General features: G+C 41.5%; 1 protein-coding gene across 50 annotated transcripts in view; it reads right to left on the bottom strand.

Moving 5' to 3' along the window:
- The window catches only part of NRXN1 (neurexin 1), a 1,165,889-nt gene that overhangs the window by 198,645 nt on the left and 946,221 nt on the right, over positions 1–21,023 (bottom strand). For all 50 annotated transcript variants that reach the window (XM_078382536.1, XM_078382566.1, XM_078382658.1 and 47 more), the window contains one exon: positions 15–186. In XM_078382536.1, coding sequence (XP_078238662.1) covers positions 15–186 — 172 coding nt within the window. The remainder of the gene's footprint in view (positions 1–14; positions 187–21,023) is intronic.

Raw genomic sequence — 21,023 nt, 5'->3', positions numbered from 1 at the left:
ATTTACATCCTTACCTGCTGGGTAACGTTCTATAACTGGCCAGTTGTCCACCTGTAATGTGGCATTACCACCACTTCTTGTAAAACGTACTACGTGGTATTTTCCATCATTAATGATTGCGTTGACCTCTTCTATTGCGATATCATCTGTCCCAACATTAAATTTAACTCCTATTTTTCCTTGGTGCTGTAGAGGGGGAACAAGAAAACAGAGAGAAAGAAAACACTGGGTTAGTTCAGAGTTCTTCTACAACATGTTTTTTTAAATGAGTTGAATTGTTTTCAGCCAAAGCTTCTTCAAAGCATATTTCCTCCTATGGGTTAAACTGCATTCAGGATGAGGAAAGGGACAGATGAATCTGTTGATATTGCTTGTTCTCACATTATTTTTTTTTCCTTTTTAAGAAGTTAACTGCTGGTAAAGTGTTTGTTTTAAACAAAAACAAATTGAGCAAGAATCTCAGAAACTTCTGGTGGTCTATATTCACTAGGTACTAATCCAGAGGACTCCCACTATGGTGAGGGTCATATTCTGTCCACCTGTCATGTAGCCGTTATAGATGGTAAGCCTTTTGAAAGGGGGGGGTGAGGAAACGAAAGAGGTGGCAACCTCTAATTCAGATCAGAAAAATGGTTGGATATATCGGGAATCAAATCCAGGCTTTAAAAGGCTAAGTACTCCAAAGCTCTCTGCCTGGTACGTTATCACAAGAGACTGGAGATAATCAGTTAACCTCTGCTGCTGTTTTCAGTTTCCAAGGGGAGAAAGTGATTGTGTTATTTCTGATCTCTCAGCAAAGATAGATGGGACTGTATTTGCGAAGGCTTTCACGGCCGGGATCTAATGGTTGTTGTGGGTTCTTCGGGCTCTTTGGCCGTGTTCTGAAGATTGTTCTTCCTAAGACTTCCAGAGACTGGCGAAACGTTAGGAGGAACAACCTTCAGAACACAGCCAAAGAACCGAAAAAACCCACAACAACCATAGATGGGATTCTTCACCCTCTGAGAGAGGATGGCTTTGGGGGAGGTGTTGGATTAAAACTCCCACCAGGAAGCTTCCAGCAGAATTTCTCTAGTTCCCCTTTACAGTGCTAGTATCTGGTTCCATGCACTGAACTGGTGGCATTTCCTTGATGTTCCTTCTGCAAAGATCAGACTCCACTTGCCAGCACAGAAATCTTCAATGGGCTGAATACTTGAATATAGATGTCAACATTAAAGGGGAAGTACAGCAAACAATGGTCTTGGTTCATGGAGACCAAAAGGATGCATGCGCCAAATCATATCAAGCAGGGATGGGGACTGGAGTTGCAGGATTTGCTGTCATGATAGTCTTAAATCACACTGGTGACTCAACTCAAACTCATGTTGTGACTTGGAACCCACCCACCCCTCCCCATTTTTTGCGGGGGAAGCTAGATTTTAAATAGGGACTTGGGACCAAAGACTTGGACTCAAACCCAAAGACCTGCCACCATCCCTGATATTACGTGTTCTATCACTCTGTTTATAAGCCTGGAGACTCATTTCAGTCTTCAGATTGAAGCGGAGGTCTCCCTACAAAGATGTTCCAAATTTGCATTTGCTTTATCTTGCTGAACTTTATCTCCTGTATATTTGTCGGCAGGACTTTATGGTTGTATAGAAAATAGTAAAAGGGAGCCAGATTAGACAATAGCTATTCCTCCATTCAGTCCATTGGGGACCAATTGTGTGTCTTCTCTTCTGCTTCCAAGATTTCTAGTTGTCCATTTGGGGACAGTCACTCTCAGAAATGGCCAATGCAGGTCAGCTGTGTCCTATGACCTATGAGATCAACCTTATGGTCAACTTTAGTTGATTCTGTTTCCCCAAAGCCCATGGAGATCCTAATGAAAACCCACCATACCCTTCAAAAATTTTGAGAATTCCCCCCCCCCCCATGTTTCTGGAAGACTCCAGGCACTGCCATTTCTATATAGGAGTGAGGAATTACAAATTCAAGAAGAAAACCAAATTCCAGAAAAATAAAAACTAGAAATGGATGTGCAATTGCTTCCTGGTTTGATCTCCCCATCTCTGATAATTTAGGATCCTTTTTTAAAACCATTTTTTTTAGGCTTAGTGCAGCTATGGTAAGGGTGAGGGGCAAAAGGTGGCCCTCCCCAGGCCTGCCAAAGAAGTTCACACCTACTCAACCTAATGCAGATCACAGAGTTTTCAAGGCAAGGACTATTGAATATGGTTGATGGATGTTTAGCCAGCCAAGGAGATAAGAGAATAAGAGAAGTACCCATCAGTGACCTGCAATGAAAGGACATATTCATTTCAGCTCTAATTACAAAAGAAAACAACAACAAAACTCTAGTAATCTCCCAGGCAATAGTTGATTTATCCACTGAAGAGATTGTCCTTTCTTCAAGGCAAGTATCCTCTTGAAATGCTATTATCCATTTTAATTATTATTGAGAAAGCATGTGTAGCTGGGCATTTATAGTTTAATGAAGTACCTTGCTGTGTTCATTTAAAATTAGTGACTAAAGCAATTATTGATTTTTGTCTCCACAGAAGACAGGCAAAATGCTTCATTTCTGAATAATGACTCTTGTAAAACTGAAACAACATTGCAGAGTTTTACCAGGGCTGGGTGATGAAAAAAAGAAACCTAACCGAATAAATGTTACTGCTGCCTCTTAATTCTGTAAATGTGTTGTAGGCTTGGAAATGTCCTGAGGTTCTGAAACAGATAGGAAATCCTTCATTTCAGAATCTAATAATATTTCTTTCTTCTCCAACCTCTTGATCTCCTTCTCAGCACAGAACTGTCTCTCATCTCTAATGCAAGCTCATACAGCTGCATGGAACTGTCTTTTTTAAAATGGCGCGCGTGCAGTTACTTCAATATGGCATTCAAAGCAGCCCTGAGGGGATGAAAAAAAAAATGAGCAGAGCAGGTTTGCAAAACCTCTGGTCCACATGAGAAAACATTGTCCTCCTGCATCTCACTAGGGATTAAATAACTACATAGGCTTAATGATCTGCTTGGAAGTACTAAACGAAGTAAGGAAGAGTAAGGACAGGCCTCACAATGAACAGCTGGTTGAATCCATTGAACATGTAAGGTCAACAGCGATTATGGTTTCCATTTTTTCTTCCTCTTCAAAGTGGTAGGGAGATTGTGTCAACCACATTATGACCTTTGGAAATGTTTCTCTGTAGATGTAACCGTCGAAAGCAGTGGTTCCCAACCTTAGGTCCCAAGATGTTCCCAGGAGACTTCACCACGAGTTTTGCTGGCCAGGATTTCTGGGAGTTGTAGTCTATGGGCAAAGACATTCCCACTCCTGAACAATGGACACTGGTACTTCCAGCTGATCTTAAAGATGGTTTGGACTTATGGATCTCTCATTCTCCTTAGAGATTTAAACTACATATTCCGTCACTTCATACCAATAGATTAACTACTGTGTTAACTTAACAAGGCATACACACACTGGGGGCTCTGCTACAACTGGAACAAACTGGGAAGCTCCTGGTGTGGAAGGTGTTCCTTCTGCTTCAGTTGGGCCATTTAAAAATAACTAAAGACTGCAAAAGCGGTGCTAGCTCACACATCACAAGTGACAGCTCTACTCTCAAATGTAAGGATAGTTCCAGGGAGAAGTTATGCTTAACCACATATGACTGTATTCCTTCCAGATTTCATAGCAAAATGTTACCACATGTCTGCTCATCTCTTGAAAACTGACTCTTTAATCAAGCACATTTCTTCTATCCTCACTTTGTTTATAGGAAAAATGGTCCAGAAACCTTTATTGGCTTGACCAAGGATTCCCAATTGTGGGTCCTGAGAAGTTCCTGGCTTAAAACTTCCAGAAGCTTTCACCACTTGCTAAGCTAGCCAAGATTTCTGGGCTGAGAGTTGTAGTCCAAGGACATCTGGGGAACCAAATTGGGAAGCTAGGCTGAGTACCTGGACAGATGCATACACTTTACCACTCATTTACTCCTCTATTTTTGAGATTTCCCCTCCACCTGTCTTATTTAGGAAGGCTAGACACATTACTGATTTTTCTTTAAAGTATGGGAGTACTTCATAATTTAAATCATGTCTCGGGATGGAGATAGCAAAAAGAAAACAAGCACACTCCATATAAATAAATTGCAATAATGAACGTGTATTAACTGAAAATGCAAAAAAAAGTGTAACAGCCTTTACCCTTCAGCAATCACTTATTTTGCTGAATTATAAAATATACAAGAATATTCCTCAACACCCATGACTACAAAAAGTGTGTACTTTATTCAAAGTTTTTCTCATTTGAAATAAAGCACTTCGACACTTGGAATTTTGCATTAAAAAAAAACTTCCAAAGAATTTCAGATGATGATCTATAATCACAGTATTCATCCAGAGTCATGTTTTTCCTACTTAGCTTTCATTTAGCTTCCGCGCAATATATTACGAACAGAGAAAAACAAGCAGAACACCTTTTTGGGGAGGAGGAAGGGGTTGCAGGTGCATCGAATGACAGAAACTAGAGGCACAAAAGTGCTGCCATATGGCACCACTCCATCACTCTGAAATAAAACAGCAATACAGAGAACAAACAGTGAAAGCAAAGGAGCATGGGCTATAGAGCCACAAAATGCAGCAAGCTTGGGGACATCTGCTGTTCCAAATAGAAGGTGAAGTTTCTCTCAAGTTTTCTCAAGTAATTCCCCAGTTCCTTTGAGAACATCATCATTGTCTGTAAGATGCCCATGCAAGAAGGTCTGTGGAGGAAATCATTGACCCAGATAATTATCACCACAATTGAAAATTTGCCTCTTCTTTCTTTCAATCAGGAAACAAGTTGATTTTTCAAGGTTTCCCCAGAAACCACCTGATGGAGAAATTTAGCAGCAAACTGGTAAAGGAATACCAGATAAGTTTGCTTAGTTTGAAAAGCTAAGCTGAAGGCTGAGCCAAATCATAAACTAGACAAAGCAAAGCAAAAAAGCAAAGCATGCTGCTTATATACCGCCCCATAGCGCTTCAAGCACTCTCTGGGCAGTTTACAAGTTAATTATGCAGGCTACACATTGCCCCCCCAGCAAGCTGGGTACTCATTTTACCGACCTCGGAAGGATAGAAGGCTGAGTCAACCTTGAGCCAGCTACCTGGGATTGAACCCCAGGTTGTGAGCACAGTTTTGGCTGCAGTACAGCGGTTTAACCACTGCGCCATGAGGCTCTTCAGTTCGTAAGGGTGATACGGTAGTGGTGGGGAGAATAAAAAGCCTATTTGTAACCAAGGGAATGAACCCAATTCTTAGTCCCATCTAGAGCAGATCTAATGAATCTATGGAATTTACTTATGTGTTGATGTAACAAATCCCATTTGTTCACTGGGTCTTCTGCTGCTCCTCTAGATTATTTTTCTTTTTTCTTCCATCACCCTATGATCCTGGCGTGACAATTGTGTACATGTCTATCCATCCCTTTCTGAGTTCATTGGGATTGATACTCACAGAAGCTTATAGAGGATGCATCAATCATTGAGCAATAGGGCATTATGACAGTAGACAGTCATCTGCACTGGCTACATTCGTTCTCGTCCAGGAATGTACAAAAAGGGGGGAAATGAAAGATTGCTGGAAAGGGCACCAGCCACAGTCATTGAGGAAGGCACTGTGAATTCAGCGCATTCATACTATGAACCCATTGGATCTGGTCCCACAACTGTGTGAAATGAAGCTAAAAGGGAGAACATTCTATCCCATCAATGCAATCTGACCCTTCTCAAAATACTTCATGTTTTAACACCTATGGCAAAATACTGCATGTCACAGTAATATGGCAAAGGTAGTTGTTGAAGATTTGGGAGGGTGAAATGGGGGCAGTAGTCTTAGTGGTGATCCTGAAGCACGCTTTCTTTGCCCCCTTATTTGAAATAGATTCACACTCACGTTATTACTGAAAGGAAGAAAGGCATAGCCCTATCCTCAGATCCGCCACCAGTTCCCAATTCAAGCAGGGTTCTACTATCACCTTCTAGATTCTTTCTGACACCAGCCTCAGTCTTCAGGTCCTGCCTTAACATTTCCCTGTCCTTTTCCAGTTCCAATAAGGGGTTGATATTCCAGGAACAAAAAGCCATCCATTCTTAATTGGAAAACAGCCCACAGGGAGAAAGGTTCCACATCCTTTGTCCACTGGACTTCTGAGAGGCCATAGTTACTCATGGATAATCTAATCTTTTCATTAAATTTGTCCCTCTATTGAAGGTCAGTGTTAAGACTCATTTCTTACTTAAAATCCATTTAGATTTGGAAAATTGGCCTGAGGAGCAATTTATGCCATGCACAAGCTTTATGTCATCATTATGGCACACATCATTATGTGAAGTGAGGGTTCTGTTGGGAAAAGTCTATTCCAGTGATGGAAGGATGGAAGAAGGAAGGAAGTCCCCAGTGATTTCCTGCAGCTGCTTCTCCAGGATGATGATAGTGATGAGGATAGTGATGATGACTTAAAATACAGAATTAAAATCTTTTAATAAATGTCTACATGAGTAAAAACAAGACACGTACAGAGACATTTGGGTAGTGGGGTGGCACACAAGTTAGTTGAATGAATGAATGAATGAATGAATGAATGAATGAATAAATAAATAAATAAATAAATAAATAAATAAATAAATAAATAAATAAATAAATAAATAATAAATAAATAAATAAATAAATAAATTTGCTTCTAGCCAGGGGTGGAAATTACAAGGGTTAGGGCCCATCTCCAGTGCCCACCCCCATTTGTAATGGCCCAGACAGTCTCCACTAAAAATATCCCCCCAAGGAATTAGTTACACATAATGGATTGTGTGTAACTAGCTACATCCAAGCCCTGTGCTAAATCACAAAGTTGTTAAAACTTCTCTATGTCTGTTGTAAGCTACAGACATATGATGGACAAAATTGTTGAGGTTTCCTGCCACTAAAGGTGTTTCTTTTCTTCTTAAAATATAAATTCTCTAAGTGATCAGTATGAAGATGGCTGAGAATTGTAATCAGCACCAAGACTAAGACCTGATTTTTATGTTGTAAGTTGACAGGGCTAGAGTATTCATCTAATTGGCTTTATATATATATATAAATATATACATATATACACACATATATATACACACACATATATATACACACATACACACACACACACACACACACACACACACATATGCACCTTATACTGCCCAAGTGATACAAGACGCCTCTGTTGCAATAAAGCTATTTCCTATGGTTTTCTATAACAATAATGATCCCACAGGCTGTCAAACATGAGCAAATGTGGCTCAAAAGTACTTTCTTCAGAGAAGAGCTTATATAACCCCAGCTCATAATGCTTACAACCGTTGCCCTTTTCCAGAGAAAAGCAATAATAATGAATATCCCAATGGCTTAAAAGGGAGGATGGGGTGAAGTTAAACATACTTTAAACCTGTTCGTTTTCATCTGATAGATTTAGTTCCACATTCAGAAGGAGGTGATGTAATGGATGGATAAATACAAAAGTTGACAGAGAATTAAGTAGAATGAAGGCTGATTCAGGCATTCTTGATGAACATGTGAGAAACCAGCTGGACCAGTGCTGTTCCCTGCATTGTTGATCACAACAGTCTGAAAAGGTAAGGAACTGAAACTAAGATTCTCAGTGTCATTTGTGCTCATTTACCATTGACACTTTTAGGAAAAACAGCCCGGACAACTGCTTTGTGTTTGGGTGGGAAGTGGTTAACAGATGATAAAAGGAGAGAGCTTCTGGCATCTTCCCTTGATTGGTGTCACTTTTTGAATGGCAGTGAGCACAAGAAGGCATCTTGTAAACCATCTTGACTACTGCCATTGGTGTTGTCAACATTCAGGCTTCCCTTTGCTATGTACGGCTTGGCATCCCTTTTTCTGCTGGCAGCACGGGCATGATATTGTGTAGAAATATTGGGTCATTTCCTGGCGTTTTGAACCATGAGTACAGAAGCATATTCATAAACTGGATGTTTTTGAAACACCTGAATTCCTCATACAGGTAACAATGTGCACATGAGCCCCCCCCCCCCTTTTGCTAAAGCATGGCCCCTAACTTCAATGAAGAACTACAAAATCCAGAATGGCCACAGTCTCATAATCTGCCTACAAATTTTAGCCTTTAAGAAACTACTTTATGAATGTGTGCTGGTAGGCCCCACTCCATTGGCCCTGGAAATCTTACTGATGGTGGTCTCAGTTTCTGTCACCCCCGAAAAGAAGCTTTCAGTCCAACAAAAGACAAGATTTTAGATAAATCGTGGCAAAACTGTGTAAAAAGCAGATCCATAAACATATGTATACAGCAGCACACTGATGCCTGACTTCTGAATTTTACATCACAAATCACTCCTGGCAATAATTTTCTCCTGCTTTCAAGAAAATCTATTTTCTTCTTTTCTTCTTTTTTTGCTCTTGCTTTAAAAAAAAAAAACAAGCAAGGAAGAAAGTGAGAACCCACGAATTGAATCCTTCCTTCGACAACCCTTAGGTTATGTGACATTACATTAGCCACCTCATGTTCAATCAATAATGCAATATACAGTAATATTTAACAATATTGAATTTGCTACCTTACAGCTGCTGGTTGCTCTTCCAGCTGGTTGGCAGAGCAGGAATAATGTTATTCTTTCATTACTTTTACTGTAACATTACCATTACTGTAGCAGTTGGACATAAGCCGACAGATGGATCCACACAAAATAATAAATGAGACCATTAAAAAAAAAACCCCAAACCCTCACATATGCCCTGATACAAGTTATTTGTGTACAATATTGGGTGAGTGTCTCAAAAATCAGCCATCAAGGGCTTCCATGAGCAAACAGGCAACTGTGAGTAAAAATAATATTTTTAGAGCAGTAGCTCTCCTATTCTGTTTGAGCATCTAAAAGAAAAACAAGGAGAAAGACATTTTCCAAAGCACTAAATTCACTACAGGGTTAACAATGGCACCTCCCCTTCAGAAAATTCATTACCAGTGGTTTCTAAAATTATATTATTTTGACTTATTGGTTTATTTTTTAAAATTATGTAATCCAATAATTAAGTCCATTATCAGTGTTAATAATGCAATTGAAAACTTCTATATCACATTTTGCTGCAGCTATGTACACTGTATGTACAAACTTGCAGCCTATATTCCACCTGCCTAAGAAAATGCACAGTATTTATTTATTTATTTATTTATTTGATTTATATCCCACCCATCTGGTATATTTATACCACTCTGAGAACTTAGATTGAAGCCTAAATCCCAGTCATTGGTCAAGGAAGCTTGCAAAGCACATGTCTATTGCAGAAAGCCTCATAGTCCCGTTCCTTGTTTAACAAGGAAATCCTCTCTCCATGAGCGAACAAGATTCTGGAACTTGTGGAGAAGCTACCCAGAGCGAGCAGCTTCTCCCACATCAAAAGTGGGCTCTCCATGTGCTTCCTCAACAACTGAATAGGACTAAATCTATTGACGTCTTAGTTCTTGTTATCCCAACCTTTCTGTGTTTGCTCCAAAAAGTGGATGGGCTTTCACAAGTATGCTTTTACGCATGTAAATCATGACACAATTTGCACCTCTGTGGACAAACCATGCTGCATGTCTGGTGGACTGGAACTGTTCTCACAATGACAAGTCGATAGTTGTGCGGGTCTGCACAAATGTCTTCCTTTGATGTAGCACTTTTGTAATCAGAAACGATAACACCGCTTACTTGAAGAGCTTGGCTCTAAATGGGATTAAATGGAGTTAGGTATAAGCACTTGAATTTAACTGGCTTGTGGTTTGGTCTTTATACTCAATTATCTCTGCCTGTTCCTGCAGAAACTTGCAGAGATTCTTATTCCACTTGATTGAGGGTTGAGATTTTGAAGCCTGGCACTGCACATCTCCCCCTTCAATTAGGCTGTTTCAATGAATCAGAATGCCAAATACAGCAACTGGACCCTGAGTGAATATTTCATATACCTAATTTGCAAGGCTACTGCTGTTCAAAATGGCAATATTCAGGGAGAGAAGTTGGGGATTTTATAGGGCAAAAATGCTGTTGCAGTTGTCCATAAGTGGTTCTTTTTTAATTTTTATTTTATTTTATTTTATTTAGTTTTACAGCTGCAAACCTCATACTCATGGGGTCATTGATTCATAGGAACCATAAATGCTTCCTATTTCATCAGAAGTCTGGACTGCAATTTGCTCATGGCACCCAAATTTTATGAAGGCTCCAGCGTGAATCCAACAGGACACCATCAGTAAACCATTGTTGGAAGCTTGCAGATGCTTGAAAGGAAAATGGTGTCATCTGGTTGGCTGACTCTTTTGGCTTTGTGGAGACTTGAAGCCATCATAATACTAGGATCTCTGTTTTTAAGTTGTCAGAATGGAGAACCTTCTCCTCTTCATCTAAAGCCAAATTCCTAAAAAAACTGGATCGCCCCTAGCCATTGTTGTTTGGTGCTGGTTTCTCCACACATCTTCTCATCAGGCTCCATCTTTTCAATAGGGCTTTTATTTGTGATCGTTACAAGTGGAACTGTACAGAGGCATATTTATAACAACATTCTTCTGCTTCCTATTACCTTTCTGCTTCCTTGGGATCTTTCCAAACCCAAACAATCTGTTTGCCATTCTCCCTGCCTTGGATGCTGAGGTATGTGGAGACAACTCCTCATTATAACAATTAAATATCATTTTGATCACACTATAGAGCAGAGGGTGTCAAGAATAAAATATGCAGCTGCAGACTGCACATCAAGGGATCAAACAATGTTCTTCTGCCTGGACAGCAAGACTCAACAGAAGCAAGCTGATGGACTGCAATGGCCGACAACGTCTCTAGTTTCTCGTCCTCTGCCTTTTTCACGCTGCTGCTACAACCCTAGCTCTTGAATACTTTCAGGTTAAGCCATTTGGAAAAAAAATCTGCCTATCGATCTCTAAGAAATCCAAACCGATTTAGTATTCCCAAAAATGGATTACTTGAAAACAATCACTTCCTTTCAATCGTTTGGTACCGCTTTTCTCTTCCATGTGCTGCTTCTGCCTTTCTCGTAGAGCAGAGATGGAAAATGCATAGCCCTCCAGATGCTGTTGGACTGCAACTCCCATCATTCCTCACCATTGCCTATATCAGCACTGAACCCAGCCACACACTAACAACATATTGAGGTCTGAACATCCTCCAGTCTTGCTACAAATGACATGCAGGACAACCCATATGAGCCTATCTCTTACTCAGATAGGGTGGCCAACTCAGCAGCATCCTGTTCCCTGAGATTTCAGGGAGCCAAAGACCTGGGGGATCTCACCGGGATGGACCTTATGATGTCACAGAATTGGGGCAGGTGAAGAGAAGCAAGCACAATAGACATTACAAGTACCTTTGCATTATCACATGCTAGCTGAGTACACGTGGCAATGGACATTCAGGTATTACAGATATTTCACTGCTCTCTCCACCTTCAGCCTCACCTGCCCTGATATTTGTCTCTCTGCCTGTAAACCTGGGATTATACAGTATATGAAACCTCAGATGGCACTGTAAGACAAACAAACCTATATTCAGATGAAAAGCTATTTCTGGTTTTTTCAGATAACATGTCATGCATTGGGACACACTTCCATGCCCAATAAAGAAAAAGAAATCCTTTCCATTAGAAAATAAATATGTCAAAGTGTAAAGTTCTTACGTTGTCTTCTCCTTAGGATGCTGGATTTCTACACATGGGGATTTTTTTAATTATTTGTTTGTTTGGAGGTACAGAGCATCCTGTGAACCCCACCCACAATCTGAAGGGGGTTCAACCCAGGTCTAGGGTTACAATTTCATTGAGAACGAGTTCTTTGCACCCATCATGTGATTCCCCCCCCCCCCCCCCGGTTTGGGCTTGTCTCTGCACTATTGCTATTCAGGAGAGGAGAGAAAGCTGCACTCCATTAAACACCTCCCTTACATATTGTTCTGCTTGTAATCCAGCCGTTGTCGAAGCTGAGTGTCACACAGATAATGAGCTTGTTCTGCTAGGCAGGAGTGTGAAAAATTGAGGGCAGAGTCCACAATGCATATCACCCTAATATGACAGGAAAAAGCAGCTCTACCAACTGCATGATTTCCTGTTTGTCCAATTGACAGGACTTTTCAAGAACCGAAACAAAAATCATGCACTTTTTTAAAAAAAGAATCTAATCCCACAACACAATATAGTCTTCTTCCTTGACGACAGATGTGTGAAAAAGTCTACTTCTTTTCTTAAAATGGAAGACTATATGCTAAAAATATTAAGTTATTGGAACTGAAAGAAAAACAGTCTGGAAGAAAAGGAAAAACCAATGGCAGTTCAATTTTACAAGTCTGTCTTCTAAATTGTGTGGAAAATTCTCTTCTCGAAGAACAAGACAACATAATTTTGGTTCTATTAACTGCTCGCAGTAGTCTACCTTTCTCAAGGGCCTTTTTATTCTGAGAAAATAATGCATCTCTTAAACCTGAAAAAAAGGCCTCTATGAAATTTTCATACAACATTCTATACTATTTGAGGTGGTAGTTGGATACAAAACACCCTTCTAGTTTGTGTGTCCACACTGGTAAGATTTTGTGGGTCTTAAAGTGGGAACATTTATCTCATAGAAATCTAAATCAAAGGGGTGGTGTATTAATTGCATATGAAATAGAATCAGTAACTGTGAAACTGTTATGTCTTAAAAACAGTAACAGTAGAAGTTTTACATTTTTATGACCAGATCCTACTTATGGACACATAAGGATTGCATAGCTGGCTGCAGCTAATTAACAAGGTGCAGGTAGGCATCTTGGTCATATGTCTGGTTGGATTGAGCAACTAGAAAATGTGTCACAGAACCTCTGCAATTAGCCGCAATCAATAGCATTAACACGTGCTGAAAAACAGTCCTGACAATTGCTTTGTGGTTGGGTAAGAAATGGTTAACTGATGAAAAAATTCTCCCTTATGTGGTGTCACTTTGTGAATAGTAATGAGCAGAGGTGGGCATGAACAGCCAGTTCAGCCAATGGCTGCACGGCTGAACTGAGGTTTGATACCCCACTCTTCTGGTGAGCGCCCATTCAGAGGCAGCGCCCGGAGGAGGTGAGACAGGGAAGTTGGAGCGCAGCTCCTGAGTGGGTGCCTGTCAGAGGGGGCAGGGTGCCTAACTGTGGATCAGCTATGCAGCTGCTAGACGAACCAGCACCAACCGCTGAATTGGCAGTACGTACCCACCTCTACTAGTGTGCACAAAAGGGTATCCTGTAGACCATCCTGACTGCTACTATTGCTGCTGTCAACATTCATGCTGCCCCTTTGCTATGTTAAGTTTGGCATGCTTTTTCCTGATCGCAATGCAGGCACAATATTGTGCAGCAATATTGGGCCATTTCCCGGCATTTGGAATCATGGGTAAGAAGCACTTTATCTCACATTCACAAACCAGAGGGTATTTTTGTTGGTTGGTTTGTTTCGAAGAATCGAATCAAAGAACTGAGCTGAAGCCTCATGCCCCATTTTGTCATCCTATTTACGCCTAATACTGTCAATGGTGAGGGGAAGAGGGACTGACACTGGTTTGAGACATGCTGTTTCTCCCCTTTTCTGAAAAATCCCTGTCAAAATGACACATCGTCACAGGCGCTACATCTAGAGATTTCTGGGCCCTCTGAGATGCTCACTGATGTTAGCATGGAAATTCCATGCCAGAAAACAAATACAATGCCTGGAAAAGTAACTACTGTGTTGGCGACCATTTTAGCCTGAAGAGGATCCTGGAAAACATCCATGTACCGGTGCCAAACATTCTTTCTGAGCATAGTAATCCACAGCACAGTCCAATGAACATGTAAATATTGAGAGAGCTGTCCAATGTACTAGTTCTGGAAAAGGCAGACTGGGCAGATAAGGGCATAGCTATATTGATTCTTGTGTAACTGAGTTTTGCAGTGTGGGTTATTAATCACACTGAGCAAATGTCCCTTGGTGTCAATGAGACCTGAGTAGTTGTCACTATTAGTAGCACTGCCTACCGGTCTGCAATGTGACAAATACGGTTTCATATTTTTGGCCTGCAGCCCCCAGAATTCTCCAGGGATTCTCCAGATTGAATTTTTGGAGGCACAGCCCAGTCAGCCACCTTTCTTATCATGTGACCGGCCAGTGGGGGCAGGTCATCCTGGGTGCAGAGAGTTGTAGTATCACTGCCCATTAGGATATGCAGTGGGCGCCTTTCAAAGACCTAAGACTCCCGGTGAGCACCACGGCAGCTTCCTTTGGAAAATAGGAGGAAACCATGACAGAGTAAACAACAACAACAAAACCTGGTATGTGGATTTATGTTCCTAGGCTCAACTTCCCAAGAGTCTAACAAATTTTAATAAAATTTGTTACAGACACTAACAGCTTTTGGCTAAAATATGCTATTATTTGTACTTCCACATTTTCATCTTTGGCCAAGCCCACCTGTCGAATGTGCCCCTTAAAGATCTTTTGAAACTGAATTTGGATCAGGGACAGAAAGAGATCCCTCATGATTACTCTCCAGGGAAATATGATCCATCATAGTTCTGCTGTTGGGGACATTTTAAATCGTTCATTACTGCTCTCGTTATGTTATGCGGGGTGGACCTCAGGATTCTGAAGTTGGGTCTCAATGAAAACTCTGATACACTATCAATGCATCATTAAAGCACTGGATGTTTTCCAGAGCTAAGACTTCATTTATTTGCTTAATTAGCTGGAGAAGACAACTGCTTTTCGAAAAAATATCCTTAGCCTAGATTAATTTGCTGCTGGTTTTCTTTTGTTTTTCACTTCCAGTGAGGAGTTAGCTTTCTCTACAACATTTGGCCTGTAATTAGATTCTACCGCAGTGATTAACTTTCATTAGTTCTACTTGCCACAGTTAATGGCTTCTTAGCCATGACACGGCCTGTCGGCAGTAATGAAGACCCTCCACCTCCATCTCCCCACAGCTGTCAAAATGAGAACTTGCACAAAGGGACGGCTGAGTGAAAGGGTCAGGGACACAGACAGCATCCATTTCGGGAAGATTTTTGCTTTTGTGTTGGCAGTAAACATTCCAACCACCAACCCTATGCAGTTATAGCTGGAACTTCATGGACAAAGAGCTAAAATCAACCACATCGTCAGCACCAGTCCTGCCAAGATTATGTCGTTTATTCTCAGCAAAAGGGTGAGGTCACTTTAAGGATCCCACTGACTTTAGCGTGGTGCAGTGGAAAGAGTGACAGACTAAGACTCATTAGACCTGAGTTCAAAATCTCCACTTGGACGTGGAAACTCACTTGGGGGTGACCATGTTCAAATCATGGCTTAAATATCTCACATAGCCTAAAAATTGTATTAGAGTCCCTATAGGTTGGATAACACCTGACAGGACATAACATCAACAATTTATTTTGCTTCCCTGATCCATCACGAGGGGCAAGAAGAAGAAAGGGAGCCTTGAAGCCCTGATAAACTGAAATCTTATTCAATTGTGCATCCACCCATAGTTTGGAAAAGTTACTTTGTCTGGACAACCATTCTGTAATTGCCTGGACAACCCATCACCTCTGCCAATGCCTTGTGAGACTCCCAGGAATCCCTCACATTCCCCCACTGAATATTCCTGGTTCTCAGAAACACTATATCTGGTTTCACTTCTACGGTATCTGTAGAATTGGAGCCGTTATCAAGCCAGTAACTTTTGGTTTGCCAACATGCTCCTTTCACACTTGCCCCCAATCACAAAACAAAGAGTATGGGCTACAGGCAATGACTCTTATCTGTGATGCTGGTCTTCTACAGTGGCCTCTCCCTTTATATTTCAAGCGTTCAGTCCATCATTTGAAAAGGTCTGCTCAGTATGTAATTATACATGGCCAGGTTTAAAGACTATTTAAAGACTTTGTACTGAGCACAAAAGGTCTCAAGTTCAAAGGATGCTGGTCATAAAATTTCCTCAGGGCCAAACAGGATGTTCTGCAACTACTTGTTGCTTCGGTACATTGGTCCAGTGCGGCCATGTGTCCCCTTTTACTGAGAACAGTCCTCTATATGTGATGGGAAAATCAGTTTAAGAGTTATTATGAATGGGAATAGCAGTAAAGAAGCCAATTAAGGGCCTCAAAATGGTCCATCCACAGTGAGCACCTGGCCAGGAGATTCTGCAGGCACACAGGTCACCTCATTGCTGTCTTTCACACTTGGTGGAAATTTATTTATATATTTGAAAAAAATCCTTGCCTTTCTCCTTAAAAAGGATCCAAGGCAGCTTACATCATTAAAATGCAATATTTAAAGCTTAAAAGCTGTAAGTACAGTTGTGCCCCACTGAACGATTACCCCGCTCTATGATGAATCCGCTTTATGTTGACGTTTTTGCAATCACTTTTGCAATCACAAAACAATGTTTTAAATGGGTTTTTTTTGCTGCGCGACGATCAGTTCCCTGCTTTGGGAACCGCTTTTCGCTTTACAACGATCAGCAAACAGCTGATCGTTGGGTTTCAAAATGGCCGCCGGCTGAAGAAAATGCCCCCCTGCTGTTTTCTAGGACCGATTCCTCGCTTTACAGGCACCGAAAATGGCCGCCGTATGGAGGATCTTTGCTGGGCGAGCAGGTATTCAGCTCATTGGAACGCATTGAACAGTTTTCAATGCGTTTCAATGGTTTTTTAATTTCGTTTGACGACGTTTTCGCTCTACAGCGATTTCGCTGGAACGAATTAACGTCGTCAAGTGAGGAACCACTGTATACAAGTATACAATATCAATAAATAAAAGAAAGGAATACCAAAAACACATTCAAAGCCTGAAGAGAAAGGTCTTTATCTGCTTGTGGAAGGACAGCAAAAATGGGGCCAGCCTGGCCTCCTGTGGGAGGGAGTTCCAAAATCTGGGAGCAGTAACAGAGAAGGCCCTCTTCTACCACACGCGCCTGTGAGGGTGGTGGGAATGAGAGGAAGGTCACTCCTGATCATCTGATCACCTGAGCAGGCTCATCATGAGAGACATAGCCCTTGTGATAGCTCGCACCCAAGCCGTTTAAGGCTTTATAGGTTAGAACTAGCACTTTGAATTGTGTCTGGAAATGGAACAGCAGCCATTCATGCTGCCTATTTTTAAATTACAAATATCTTTTTTTTCATCTTACATCTGCACCTATACAAGAGTGTATGGGATTTAGGTAAATCCCTGTCCTTTTTGTTCCCATTTTGACAGTGTAAGCCCTTCGTTGTGGGTGATGCATATGGGGCTGCCTGACATCAGCCACTGCTCTTTAGTTGCAAAAGACTGTCTGGAGTGATTTGCAAAAGGGATGCCAGGAACATAGCAATAAGCTCCTTAACTCCACCAGTGGCAATTTCCCCACAACTGGGTCCCAGAACCCCTTATGACAGTCGTCGCACAAGCCTCAGATCTTCCAAATGTAAAGATCTAGATGTATAGCTGCATTGTCCTGAGGGGGCAGTCATCGAAACGCATGCACGCCCCAGCTGGCAAGGACCTTTTGCCACCTACCAAATGAGACGCCAGATAGGAAGCTTCTCCAGACAGGAACTTCTAGTGCTTTGGGAACCCTTGAAACAGCCGCAGCTCAGCTTCCCCGTGGAGTCTCCAGTTGGAACTCAGAAGCTAATGCTGCCGGCTGCAGTGTATGGTTTCTTGAGAGCGATATGCGTGTCTGAATTTAGAAAATAAATACACCAGTTGGGGAGGAACTACAGCAAAATAATAAATGACACCGTGAAGTCACAAGGAAACACAGTGCCATTCTACACACCCAGTCCCTTCCAAAATCTGTATCCCATCCCATCTTTTTCCCACTCTCCAAAAAAACAAATTTAAGGCAGGCTAACAGAATTTATGATCTCTTTTCTGCTGCCTGAAACCAGCTTTAGTGACCATGAGGAAATTGCTGAATCAAATCACAAAGCTTGAAGAAGCGAGGGGTGGGGAGCAAATAATATTGATTCATTTTTACCTTGCTTTGGTCAGGAACATCTATTGACACACAGTTTGCTGGCACAGCCATTTGTGAGGGGAAACCCAAGAACACATTTACCTCAGTTAAAAGGCTTAGGTGGTATAAATGTACTCTCATTTTTAAAGCATTTCAGCCCCCCCTTCTCTCTCTCTCTCTCTCTCTCTCTCTCTCTCTGTATTTTTCTCTTATGTTTACAAATATTCATACCCAGATGCACAAACTGACAAAGTGGTGGAATACATGCAACAGGAAGGTAAAGGCAAAGGTTCCCCTTGACAATTTTTGTCCAGTCGTGTTCGACTCTAGGGGGCGGTGCTCATCCCCGTTTCCAAGCCATAGAGCCAACATTTGTCTGAAGACAGTTTCCGTGGTCATGTGGCCAGCACAACTAGACACAGAACGCCATTACCTTCCCACCGAGGTGGTAACTATTTATCTACTCAGATTTTTACATGCTTTCGAACTGCTAGGTTGGCGGAAGCTGGGACAAGCGACGGGCACTCACTCCGTCGTGTGGATTCGATCTTACGACTGCTGGTCTTCTGATCCTGCAGCACAGGTTTCTGCGGTTTTGCCCGCAGCAGGAAGCAGCTGGGATCAAATCCCTCCTCATTGCAAAAGTTCACTGGCCTTAAGGCTAGTCACTAACTCTCAGGTTGACCTACCTCACAAGATAAAATGGGGGTAATACCACAGATATAGAAATGATAGCACCCAAAACAAGAAAATGTAGAATTCCAACAGTAGCAAGGAAGCAAATTTATCATGGAGGATGCAAACTCTGAACCAGCTGGATTTCTCTCCTCCCTTTCCCCCCCCCATGAGAAAAAACCCACAATACACAACAGCAAATGCAGTTTCTGGAAGAGTGGGTGTAAGTGCAACAGGCAGACAGACAAGAAAGACACGCCCTAGCCATGGAAGATATTCAACATTTGTGGCCTTGAAATCAAGTTTATAAAGAACGAAGAAGGACTGAAATGTTTCCTAAAGGATGGAATTCAAAACCATAATTTTCAATGCTCGATAAAGATTCCCTCCTGCAATGATTACTGAAAAGATTTTATTTATGAAATTAATTTTAGTGATTTCATTTTAGTGATAGGGACCTTTTTTAAGGAGAAAAATGTTTTAAAATATTTTGAATAAATAAAAGTAAATAAAGTATTTGCTCCTCCCGTCGCCAACTTTTTTCTATCCTGCCAATACTGTACAGTTTTATTTTCCCAGTGTCTGCAAAGGGAGGAAGGAGGGAAAGAAAACTGGAGAGATTGAGAGGAGGTCTCCTTGTTAAGGGGTAAGCTGGATTGGCAAGTGTCCCCATCAGGGTTACGATACTGTGCTGTTGTCACTGGCAACTACATAGAGGGCTCAAAAATGAACAGTCTGACACTTTCCAGCAGACTTAGAATCAGGGTGGATATAATTTTAACCACACAGATTTAAACCGCAACTTAAATCACAGAAGGGTGGATAAAAATCAGTGATTTAAATTTAAAAAAATATTTTTTTTTTTTTTTTTTTACAAAATCATGGATTTTTATCCACCCTGTTGTTGTTGTTTAGTCGTTAAGTTGTGTCCGACTCTTCGTGACCCCATGGACCAGAGCACGCCAGGTCCTCCTGTCTTCCACTGCCTCCCAGAGTTGGGTCAAATTCATGTTGGCAGCAAAATTCATGTTTATCCACCCTACACTGATTTAAATCATTTTGATTTAAATCAAATCCACTCTACTTACAATTAGAGATAGGCACTTGCCATGGTCCGGCAGATAGATGCAGTTCACTGAACTGGACCCACAAATGAATGTTCCGTGGGTGCTCCAGATTCGTCAACCCGCCTCACCAGCAAGTGGGGCAGGGAGGCCTGTGGCACAGCTTCTGACGGGGCCTTCTGCAGCTGGAGGAAAGGCACTGAATCCAGGGCACCCACACTACCCATGTGGGCCTGATCCAGGGAAGCACACTGAATGGCCAACCTACGGTATGCGACCATCTCTAGTTACCCTCATCATCGGCAAGTACACCCCACAAGACGAAAGGTGTCCATTTGTCAAAGGGTGAGAAGAGCGGTAGTAAAAGGGAAAGGTGGTAAGACAGAGAGGAGCGGCAGAGAGTGCCACAGAAAACCCAAACAAAACAAAACAGGATGCCAAACGATCAGTTTTGTTGACCTTCTCCAAATCCCATCCACTTTTTCTTCCCATAATGGCTTGTGACATTCTGAAATGATGCCATATTTTATGTGAAAGTTCAGAACAGGCACAATGATTTGAACACTTTATTCGCTCATGTTTTCACGACTCAAGCATTTTTGTGCATAGTCTTCCATTATACACCTTTCAGCCACTGTTGTTCAGAAACCTGTAAGTACTTCATTTCTCCTAAGTGACCAAAAGCTTTGAACATTGTGTGGATTCATGACCAGAGGTATTGTTCCTTCTTTTGATGAGTCTGCTTTTGTTGAGACAATTGAATACAACAAAAATCTTCTCCACTGCTAAGCCAAACTCGAAATCTAAAATGTGAAGGCCAAGGGAAGTAGGAGTATCTATGCCTACAAATCCTAGGTAATTACCCACAGCACTCTACAAAGTAATGCTATTCTGCAAATCTTTGGAAGGAATTAGTACTTTAGTATTATGGCCAGAATCCTTTTGAGGACGGGAGAAAGGTGTGTCAAATGACAATTGTGCCAGTAGACACTGTTTTGTTAGAGTGCCCACTGCATGAATTGTTGCCTAACTGCTTGCGTGACTGATTGTACAACCAGTCGCTGGTTGTACGGCTGACTGCACAATCAATCACATCATGGCCAAAAAAGGGAGGAAACCATTTGCACAACTGCTGTTGCACAACGGTTCCTGCCTCAAACTTGATTCTGGTTGATATTTAAACGTGTTTTCCTCCCCAAATTAAACATTTTCAAAAGCATTGTTTGAGTCAAGGGCCTTGTTAGCACATTCAGGAAATAGGAAAGGTGATTTATAT

This window comes from Pogona vitticeps, chromosome 1 (genome assembly GCF_051106095.1).
Source record: "Pogona vitticeps strain Pit_001003342236 chromosome 1, PviZW2.1, whole genome shotgun sequence".
Classification (NCBI taxonomy): domain Eukaryota; kingdom Metazoa; phylum Chordata; class Lepidosauria; order Squamata; family Agamidae; genus Pogona; species Pogona vitticeps.
This window is presented reverse-complemented; position numbering and strand designations above follow the sequence as displayed.